Source organism: Chiloscyllium plagiosum, unplaced genomic scaffold, assembly GCF_037043375.1.
Source record: "Chiloscyllium plagiosum isolate Xiang-an unplaced genomic scaffold, Cpla_swu_hap1 HiC_scaffold_38, whole genome shotgun sequence".
Classification (NCBI taxonomy): Eukaryota; Metazoa; Chordata; class Chondrichthyes; order Orectolobiformes; family Hemiscylliidae; genus Chiloscyllium; species Chiloscyllium plagiosum.
Window position 1 is genome coordinate 18,828,865 of NW_028270176.1, and position 11,235 is coordinate 18,840,099.

Sequence of the window (11,235 nt, forward strand, 5' to 3'; positions counted from 1 at the left end):
TGTAACTTCCCTCAGGGCAATTAAGGATAGGCATAAATCTACCACGTACCAAGATGAAATAATTTTTTAAAAGGTGGGTTTAGGAAAACAATGCACCAAATCCTGGTGGAAAGCAAATCAGACTGCCTACCAAGTGTGATTTGTCGAACAGGCTGCTTGGAGACCATGGGGACAGGAAGCTGTACAGTCATGCAGAGAATTTTGCCTTAGCGTTACGGACTCCTGTGCCAGATTTATGTCATCAGGTCCAAGACCAGTTTCTTTCCCAGCCTCATATCCCAATAGCATTGAATGGCTGCCAGGTATAAAAGAGTCAAATATGGCCTGTAAAATGGAGTGCAGCAATAGGCAGCTTGCTCTCAAGCAGGACACTATGCAGAATAGCTCACAATGAACGACTCCATAGAATAGAGTTGAAGACAACAATCTTGTACTGGGACTACCTACCCAGGGAAGCAGCATGCATATATGGTGAAAAAGGTGCAACATTAATTTAGGGCAGAACGGTGGCTCTGTGGTTAGCACCGCTGCCTCATCCGGCCAGGGACCAGGGTTTGACTCCACCCTTGGATGACTGCCTGTGTGGAGTTTGCATATTTTCCCTATGCCTGTGTGGGTTTCCTCCCACAGTCCAAAGACCTGCAGGTTAGGGTGGATTGACCATGCTAAATTGCCCAGGGATGTGCAGGCTAGATGGATTAGCCATGGGAAATGCAGGGGCAGGGTAGATTAGGGCTACGTGGCTTGCCCTTTGAAGGGTTGGCAGTGAACTCCATGGGCCAAATGGCTTGCTTCCACACTGTCGGGATTCTATGAACTTCTTGTTAATTTTCTATGAATTCTAGGAGGGCAGGTAGCAATTATGAAAAGAGAATCAACAATTTTGAGTATTTTTAAAATAAAACGTAGCGTACCTGAGAAGACAGCCCAGAGGTTAAGAGCAGTTTAAGATGAATAATGCAAAGTACCTACTGGTCAACGAGATGGCACAGTGGGATACATTTTAAGATGAACAATGAAATTCAGTGGTGATTGCCAGAATGAAAGCTAGCCCGGTGCTCCAACCAGAAATGTAGAATTTGCTGCCGCAAGTCATCATGTCTATCGATTTTAAAAGACAATTATAAGATTTTTTGGATATTAAAGGAAGTGGAAAGCGGGTATTAGATATTCAATAAAGAGGTGAACTAATTTAAAATAAATTGGTCCCAAAGTTTTGCTGTTGGGGAAATGGCACACTTACACCAGCACCAGACACTTTTGTATGTGCAGTCTACAGATAGATGGTAGATAAGAACTCAGACATATCCAGAAGTATATGGACTAGATATTTTAATTTTATAAAGTTACCACAGGCTGGTAATGGCTCTCCATCCAGTTAGCTGGTGGAGATCCCCTGCCAGGTCCTGTTTTATTTTATATAAAAATCAGTGACGCTCTACCTGATTGTTCAAGAAAAAATTCATTCCAACTCAGTCTCCCAGTAGAGCACATCCAGGGACCTCAAACATATTTCCATCTCTCGCTCACCAAAGTAACTCGGATATCACTGCTGACATTCATGTAGCCGGCCCAAGGTGACTGTGGTAGCACACTCCTGCTGCATCAGTTGGCAGTTAGACCAGGTCTGACAATTCCAATTCAATCACTCCAAGGTGGTTTGGTAAAGATCTCAAAGAGAATACAGACTGAAAAAACTCCTACCTGCACCAAACAATATCACACAGTAGAAACCAGTTAATACAATACAGTTCAAGTCTGGTAGCTCAAACTGAGCTTGTTCCGAATCTTCCCACTATAGTCAGTCCCGCTGTCTCCCAGATCAATGTTTATAATGGAGTGTGATCTCAGTGCCTCTCCAATACAGTTCAAATTCTTCCATGTACATCAATCACCATCCCTCTAACGCAAGTGAACCAGGGTTGCTCCTAATAAAGCTCAGTCTTACTCAATGTCAATGGCTCTGATGCAGCTGGGTCCCCCAAATGCAGCTTATTCTATCTGGTGTCAGTGCAGCTAAGTCCAAGCATCTCCAATACAGTTCAGCCTTCAGTGCAGCTCGATGCCACGATCTTCAATGCCGCTCAGTACCAGTATCTCCCAGGTAGATCAGTGCCTTCAATGCAGCTCAAAACCAAATATTTCTCAGCTTTTCAGTGTCTTAAATACACCTTCCTGTCCCCAATGCAGCTCATTGCTAATACTTCCAGCACAGATAGGTGGCTCCAATGTATTTCAAATGGTGATCTCTCTAACACAGCCCATTTCTTGGAGGCATTTAGGTGTTAGTATCTCCAATGCAGTTTAGTGTCATGAATACATTCCAATAGCAACAGCACCATCACCATTTGGGGACAATACAGTTCTCTCTCTCTCTCTAATACATTTCATGGCAGCATCTGCAATGCATCCTATCTCCAATGCACGTGGTGTCTCCAATGCACTCCAATGGCAGCATGTCCAGTGCAGCTTCATGTCTTAATTGCACTTCACTGGCAGTATTTCCAATGCAGCCTGGCATCTTGAAGTGGTCTCGTGTCTCAAGTTCATTTCAGTGTCAGTAGCTCCAATGCAGCCTGACAGCAGCATTTCCGACCCATTTTTGTGGCATATGTCCAGTGCAATTTCATGTCTCCAGTGCAGTTTGATCGCAGCACATCCAATGCATTTCAGTGGCAGTACGCCCAGCGCAATTTGATGTCTGCTATATATTTCAGCAGCAGTATTTTCAGTGCATTTCAACAGCAGCATGCCCAGTGCCATTCGATATCTCCAGTGCAGCTCAGTGGGTGTTATCTTCAGTCATTCGGTTGGTCAAGGTGTGTTGCAGGGGTGAGGGAGGAGGTGGAAGGGGTGGTGAGATGACAAGGAGGTGGGGAGTGTGTGTGTTCCCCTGTCCCTTCCCATCTCCTGGGGGGTCCTCACAGCACCTCGCACCAGCACGAATGCAGCAGCTCAGCCAGAGCGCTGAGCACAAATACCAGTGCAAAGGAGCCAATGACAGCCCGCAGGACCCCAAGAAGGCGGCGTGACTGCAGCCGGTGTTGCCGGCTGCCGGTGCCATCGTGGAAGGACGACGGTGGCTCAGGCAGCTCGAGGTGGAAGGCAGCAGCCCGGCGGCCTCTCACCCAGCACCGGTACACCCCTTGGTCGGAGCGCCGCACTCCGGCGATAGTGTAGACACCACCGCCCGTCTCCCGGTCCAGCTGATGGCTCCTGTTGCACGATGAGCGGAGCAACTCGAGGCGGGTGAGCAGTACTGAGTCCCGCTGCCAGGATACCGGCGTGTAGACTGAGGCACCTGGGCACTGCAGCCTCACCTCCTCGTATACATCCAGCAGCAGCGTCTCCAGCAGCAGGGAGCGAGGCTGCAGCCACGTTGGCGGGACTCGGAGATCCCCTCTGCCGGCCTGACCCAGACTTAGGCCCTGGTCCCGCTTCAGGAAGTACCCCGAGCCCAGCAGCTCCCGGGCCTGGGCAGCCAGCTCCTCAGCCCCGGAGGAGCCACACTCCCTCCGACAGATCTCGTAGCGGATCTCGGGGCCTCGGCGCGGCAGGACCTGGCCCAGGCGGAGCTGCATGAGGCCACAGGGCTCCTCCTCAGCCCTACCCTCCCCCTCGTCCCTGTCGTCCTCCTCATCCTCATCCTCCTGCAGGGAGGCCCAGCAGAAACCCAGCCTCTTCCTCTCCCCCGGGGCCCCACAGCGGTCACACTCCTGCCAGGGTCCCCAGCGGGTGTACAGCCTGAGGCGGCAGCCTCCAGCCCCGCGGCCTCGGCCGGCCTCCAGCTGCAGCCTGACGCTCTGGTTACGGAGAGGGGCCTGGCCCAAGCCCCGGTGAGACACATGGAGCCGCTCGGCGTCCTGCACGTCCACCCGGTACTGGGCCAGCCTCGTGGCTCCGGCCTTGCACACATAAAGGCCCGAGTCCCCAGGCCGGGCCTGAGCGACCAGCAGGGCCCCAGCCCTCAGGACAGCCCGGCTGCTCAGCTCTGACAGAGGGCCCCGCCGAGCCCGAGCCCCCCGGGGACCAATGAAGGTGCGGGGCTCCCCCAGCTCCGTGTGCCCTGCGGCTCCCCGCGGCCCAGCCCCAGGCCCAGGCCCAGGCCCAGCCCCAGCCCCAGGCCCAGGCCCAGCCCCAGGCCCAGGCCCAGCCCCAGGCCCCCTCCTGTGTCGCCCAGGCCCCGGGCCCGGCCCCTGGCCCAGCCCCAGCCCCAGCCCCAGCCCCAGCCCCAGCCCCGGGCCCGGGCCCGCGCTCAGGTTCAGGTACTGCCAGTACACCGTGTCGTCCCCGTGCTGCAGGGCCCCCGGGCAGTGCAGGGTGAGCGGGTTCTGGGACAGGAAAGGGACGGTGCAGGGCCCCGGGCCTAAGCCGGGCTCCGGACACTCGGACTCGGAGACCTCCTTCTCCAGGAGCCGGGGTAAGCTGCCGATCAGGGCGAACAGAGCCACCGACAGCAGGACCGCCGTCTGCCCGAACATCCAGGCCCCCGCCTCCCTCCCCGCCGCCAGGAAAACCCGGGGGCGGCCGGCCGGCCGAGGGGGCACCAGGCCCCGTGGGGGCCGGGGGTCACTGTGAGGTCACCAGGGGGTGTGGCTCTGGGCGTCACCAGGTGGAGGTCACCGGGGGCGGGACTACGAGTTGGTGGATCCAAGGGGGAGGGGCTGGACCTTTGTGAGGTCATCACAGAGAGGGCTGTGAGGTCATCAGTGAGAGGGGCTGTGAGGTCATCACTGAGAGGGGCTGTGAGGTCATCACTGAGAGGGAGACTGAGGTCATCACTGAGAGGGGCTGTGAGGTCATCAGTGAGAGGGGCTGTGAGGTCATCACAGAGAGGGGCTGTGAGGTCATCACAGAGAGGGGCTGTGAGGTCATCACTGAGAGGGGCTGTGAGGTCATCACTGAGAGGGCTGTGAGGTCATCACTGAGAGGGCTGTGAGGTCATCACTGAGAGGGAGACTGAGGTCATCACTGAGAGGGCTGTGAGGTCATCAGTGACAGGGAGACTGAGGTCATCAGTGACAGGGAGACTGAGGTCATCAGTGAGAGGGGCTGAGAGGTCATCACTGACGGGCTGTGAGGTCATCAGTGACAGGGAGACTGAGGTCATCAGTGAGAGGGGCTGTGAGGTCATCAGTGAGAGGGAGACGAGGTCATCAGTGAGGGGCTGTGAGGTCATCACTGAGAGGGGCTGTGAGGTCATCACTGAGAGGGGCTGTGAGGTCATCAGTGACAGGGAGACTGAGGTCATCAGTGAGAGGGCTGTGAGGTCATCAGTGAGAGGGCTGTGAGGTCATCAGTGAGAGGGAGACTGAGGTCATCAGTGAGGGGCTGTGAGGTCATCACTGAGGGGCTAAGAGGTCATCATTGAGAGGGGCTGTGAGGTCATCAGGGTGGGGCTCTGTGAGGTCACCAGTGAGAGGGGCTGTGTATAGGAGCTATTCCCTGAGGAGGTGGGGCTCTGAGCATCAGAGGCCATGGGGCAGGACTCTGAGGTCATTAGGGTAAGGTCACTGGTAGGTTATCATATGGAAAGTGAAGCTGGATCAGTAATGTCACAGATTAGAACACCCATCTATGTTCAAAAGACCTAGGTCCAACCGATCAACCACTAGAGTGAAGAGCGACCATTACATCACAGAAAAAACAACTGAGGTAAATTAAGCTATGCTGGCAGATCTGGCTGTTTGGTCTTGAGAATTTTGTTCCTCATGTGGTGTGCAAATGCCACGGTCCAAATCCTGGAATTTGGGATTAAAGTAAATTAATGCTAGATAAGGGGCATGATTCATAATGGACTAAGTGGACTGTTTGCATGCTGTAAAATACTATGTACCTATGACAATTTAACCTAGTCCCTGTTGGCAACATTATGGTGTTTGATTTCTGTAAGGAGAACTTGGTGGGATTAAACATTTTTTAAAATTAGTTTCAACATCTTTAAACTTGTATATAAGTAGTTCTATTTATTCTAATTTCTTTTGTGTAATAAGTTTGCTGATTTTGTTCAAAGTAAATCATCAGCATTGTTTGCCATGTGTTTCAGTGAAAGATCGCCTTGTTAAAGCTAAAGAGAAAAATAGTCTATCAAGGCAGATTTCAGTCTGGATCAGACTTGTCCATTAATGTCAATTAGGATTAGAACATCAATGTTCTAATTTTGCCCCATTAGGGCATTAACATCTCTTAATATTAATACATTTTTAATAATTTTATGATGTGTTGTAGAGCATTACAATAATTAATGATTTTCTGTTAGCGACAAAACCTGGTGTGAATTGCTCTTACCTTGAACAGCAATCAGCAAGATGAATTGGTCATCTCAGCTTTGTTTTTAATAACAGCTTGTGAAGCAGGGGCTACAATTATGGGCACACTCTGTCCTATTAAATGGGTCAGTTCTCCCAGTAACCAATCACACTTTCTTTGATTGAACTGTGGACTAAAAATTGGAAAAGAGAATGTAGTTCGAAAAATGCAATTCATTGTGTATTGTACATAAAATGTCTTATTCAGGCAGTTATGTTGGGTGGATGGCAGGAGGTGATGGTGTTGAGGATATCTTTTGTTCAGGGATGCTCAGCATAGTTCCTGGGCATGAGGCTATAGGCTTGAGAGTGGATAATACTATAGAAACATTGGTCAGTGAAGAGAAAGCATCTCCTTTGTGGGGAAATATAAATGTAAATGAAAATCCCTAGTAGTTAGTTACTCTCTCTCACTTTTCCTCTTTGAGTGGCTCTCTCTTCAGTCCTCTTGTTGAAAGGAAAAGGGGAGAAACCACTGGCAGAAGCAGCAAAAAGGGCAAATGATCAACCGGTTACTCAGAGACTAATGATCAGAATTCTCCAACCTAGTTATAGCTGAGCAATTCATGTTTCTTTCTTGCTATTAATTAAAAACGGTTTGATCACAACAAGTAGTTACTTTTTTACGTTTATGGGAACCTGTATACATCCCATTACCTTGAATCATACAAAGTCAGAAGTCACACGACACACGTCCAAGAGGTTTATTTGAAATCACAAGCTTTCGGAGCACTGTTCCTTCGAGTTGCCCCTGACAAAGGAGCAGTGCTCTAAAAGCCTGTGATTTCAAATAAACCTCTTGGACTGTAACCTGGCATCATGCGACTTCCAACTTTGCTCATCGACAGCGGCACCTCCACATCCCGAATTAAATGGCGAGGTAGAATTAGAGACATTTCGGAGTTTAATCCAATAATCACTTTTGTGATGACCCCAGGAATCGTGCATCTTGATTTCCAGTGAACCAGCCCGGGGAGATGTGACAGAGTGCAGAGCGTTGGAAGATGTTCACTTCTACCCCTGTCATCAGCCTATACTTAGGACTCTCTCTGAATGTTGCAGAGGTGACTGTTTGAAAGATGGAGGCAGGGAAGAACCTCTCTCTGGACCAAGCCAAAGTGTCAGATTGTCAGTGAATTGCACACTGGATTGAGGAGTGTGGTGGCTGTAAAACCTCTTCAGGTTTACACTGTCCAAGATCCACTTCATTGCCAGCTTTGCAGCTCATTAATCAGCTCTGGTTGGCAGGCTAATACAAATATGCTTTTATTGTCCAAATCGGTGAACCTGTACACAGTCAATGTTTTCATTTAGAATTAAAATTCAAATCTTCACAATAGCTGCAGTCCATTTCCATTTTAAAATAAAACTCATAATGGGCCTGTTCTCAGTGAGAATCTACTCGGGCACAATACGTCTCAGATATTATCCACTTATCTCTCACACAACGCTGGACCGGTTTTGTATTTACAAGACAGCAAAAAAACACCACACTATTCTCCAAAGCAAAACACAGAAACAGATTCATTTGTTTGCACATGATAAACCAGTGCACAAAAAAAAAAGGGTAAAGGCAGAAAGACATGGTCCACTTTAAGGTCCTGGAAATGATACGCAGGGAATTCTCTCTGGACATCAGATCTCACTCAATCACACTGCCCAGTTTATAGAACAGCACAGCATGTCGGAGAGAAACTGTCTGGGACACTTGGAGGATCCCAGGAATAGTCAAAAACGGGGCTAAGTTCAGTTCCCTTTAGAATCACATTCTCTAAAGTCTACAGGCCTGATGGGCAAACTCAGCTCAGAACTCCCAGTTTTACAAGTTATACACTAGAATGCCTGATACACTGCAAGGACATGGTGCAAGAGAAAATATCCTCCACAGGGGGAAAGGTATACTTCAAGAATAGCTTGTGGTGTATAAAAACAAGTGTTTCAAATCTAAAAACATTTACAGTTTTTAAAAAAAAATTAATACTAATTGTATAAAAACAGAAAATGCTCCTCCCCTCAGGACCACTGCCTCCTTAATCTATATTTTGGTCGTACCTGGAGGGGAAACTAGGGAGAAACCCTTTGCACTGATCCCCGATAACTGGTGCAGGAGACGGAACTGGGACAGGGCAAGGGATGGTAGAGTGGTGGCAGTTGTGGGCTGGAACAGGGGCACCCTCACCCTCCCTAAACTCCCCAGGTATGGCAACTTCTAAAGGCTCATTTTTCCCACCCTCTCAAGTGTAGGGAGTTTAGATGGAAAATCATTCCGGAACTTTTACTGCAGAAATTGCTCGGAGTTCACAGAAATGTTCAGATATTCCCCCAGTGATATCGGAGATTATAAAGTCTCAAAAAGTATAAAACATTTGAAAAATCAATAATTGAAGAGAAATACAGCTATTTTGACCCATCTGGAGGAGGAATAAAGAATTCGATTGTTAGAGGATTTTGCCACAGGTTAGAGAGTTGATGCTGGTCAGTTTCCATGGAGATCTGTCACTAGAGGGACTTTGATCCTGTATTAATCCTCTCCTCAACCATTAAACCACCAAACTCTCACGACTGACAGCATCATTCTGTAAAACAAACAAAACAATGTATTTATTGCTTGAGAAAGAGAGGCAGCGAGAGACTCGGTAGCTGGGATTCATGTCCCATAAACCCCTAAAAATTCAATATACTCTAACCGTAGGCCAGAGTCTGGACCCCAGGCACCAGGACTGGAGCGAGTCCTGAACTCAGGAACAGCACTGGAACCCAGAGCCCATTGGTTCGTGTTGGTCACTCAGCTTTAGACCATTGTCCGAACAGTTGTCACTTAGCATCAGCAACGGGACTGCCCTTTGTTAGAAGATCCACACAATTCAGACATTTTTATCATTCCCACTTATCCCCATCCCGTGCACCCGAGTTAGAATCATAGAATTTTATACGACAGAAGGAGGCTATCCAGTTCATCGCAGATGTACCAGCTCCTGTAAGAGTTATCCAGTTAGTCCCACTCACCAGCCCTATCGCTGTTGCCCTCTAACTTGATCACTTTTTAAATATATATCCAGCTCTTTTTTTGACCCTCCTGTGAAATCTGCCTCTGCCACTCCCATGGACAGCACATTATAAATCCTAACAACTCTTGAGTAAAGAAGTTTTCCCTCCTCGCACTCTTGCTGACAGTTTTGAAAATGTGATCCTATGTTACTGACATAATGGAAACAGAATGTCTTTCTATACCCTGTTAAAATTGATGGTATTTTTGATCATCTCAATAAAGGTCACTTCTTAACCTTCTCTGCTCCAAGGACAACAAGCTCAATTGTTCTCATCTTTCCTTGTATCTAAAATCCCTCATTCCTGGTATCATTCTAGGAAATCTTCACTGCACTCTCTCTCCATTCTGCCTTAAAGAAGGTGCCCAGAAATCTCAGTTCTGAGTTGACTGACCTTTCTCAGCTTCTTCTCATTTCTACCCCTGGAGGACACGGACTCTGTCTCAGTGTATGGTGGTGGTTGGGGCAGATCCGCGTCTCTCCTGGCCCGGGATCTCGCGGTGGAGCCACTACTGCTGTCCACATCACGGCCTGCACCTCGCTTCTTCCGGAGAACGTCATCCAGGAAGGAATCGTGGTAGCCCCCCGTGGCGTAGTCCCGGCTTCGCTCCAGCTCCATCAGATCATCGCGGCTGCGGCTACGCTTCCTGTACTCTCCGTGGCGGTACTCAGGGGAATAATCTCTGCGCCGCCTGTCATGGGCGTAGCCTCGGCTGGACGCCTCGCTATCGGACTCGCGCCTCCCTCGGCTGCGATCGAATTCCTGACGACCCCGGGGGTAATCCCGATCCCGCCTGCCTATGTCATCAAGGCTCTCCATCGACCGGGCCCGCTGGTGACTCCCACGGTAAACACGATCATCATCGTGCCAACCGTAGTCTCGTCTCGGTGTCTGACGGGACACACTGCTCACAGCACTTTCCTCATCTATGTCCCTGATCGGGGGCATGGCCTGCATACGGACCCTGCCAATGTTGCTGTGTAAGTTATTCCTCGTGTTATGATCTTCGTGCAAGGAAGACACCTCACTCATCGCGGAGGCTGCAGGAGTGGGAAGTGGGGGGGGGGGGGGAAAAAAGAGAGAGAGAGATTTGTGAGACACAAAGCAGTCCCTAGGATTCATGTGGTTAGATTGTAAGCAAGGATAAGGACCAAAGTTTAACAGGTGACCCACAGATGAAAGCCTGCCATGCAACAGCAACAAAAAAAATAGCAGAAAACACAGAACACCAACTGCCCAGAACACCAATCCACCCCATGGTTTCTGTAAATCATTTACTGACAACTGCATTGCCCACTGTACTGTGCGTCTCAAACACACAGTACGCTTTTTCTGTAAACTCACTGTTCTCATATTTCGAGCTGGAGTCACCAGGAGACTTGGGGTCAAAATGGGCAAGTTCCTTTTCCACATAGTACAGGACCCGCATGTCATCGTTGTGCTGATTGGCCTGAATTCTGTAGCCACTGCGCACTGTGAGGGGAGAGAGGGGGGATGGTGGTGTGAGGGTGGGGGTGGTGGAGAGGGGGGCATTGGCGGGGAAGGGGGCGGGGCGGATGTGGAAGAGGGGGTGGTGGGGGGGGGTCGGATGTGGAAGAGGGGGTGGTGGTGTGGAGAGGAGGGTGGAGAGAGAGGCATTGAGGGGGGATGTGGAGACAGAAGGGTGGGGGTGGAGAGGGAGGGAGTATGGGGGGTGGAGAGGGAGGGGGTATGGGGGTGGAGAGGGAGGGGGGATGGGGGGTGGAGAGGGAGGGGGATGGGGGGTGGAGAGGGAGGGGGAATGGGGGGTGGAGAGGGAAGGGGGATGGGGGGTGGAGAGGGAGGGGGGATGGGGGGTGGAGAGGGAGGGGGGATGGGGGGTGGAGAGGGAGGGGGGATG

The 11,235-nt window shown here is 50.2% G+C and overlaps 2 protein-coding genes across 2 annotated transcripts; both read right to left on the bottom strand.

Annotated features, from left to right (window-relative positions):
* Positions 1–1,317: 1,317 nt before the first annotated feature.
* On the bottom strand, positions 1,318–4,521 carry LOC122544233 (protein FAM187B-like). The gene has a single exon (XM_043683310.2). It carries the CDS (start codon positions 4,479–4,481, stop codon positions 2,922–2,924), a length of 1,560 nt encoding a protein of 519 aa, XP_043539245.2. The 5' UTR covers positions 4,482–4,521; the 3' UTR covers positions 1,318–2,921.
* Positions 4,522–7,549: 3,028 nt separating this feature from the next.
* On the bottom strand, positions 7,550–10,841 carry LOC148139014 (uncharacterized). The gene is made up of 3 exons (XM_087981011.1): positions 10,701–10,841; positions 9,750–10,396; positions 7,550–8,884 (listed from the first exon to the last, which is right to left on the bottom strand). The coding sequence occupies exons 1-3, from the start codon at positions 10,783–10,785 to the stop codon at positions 8,849–8,851; spliced, it is 768 nt and encodes a 255-aa protein (XP_087837137.1). The 5' UTR covers positions 10,786–10,841; the 3' UTR covers positions 7,550–8,848.
* Positions 10,842–11,235: the final 394 nt, after the last annotated feature.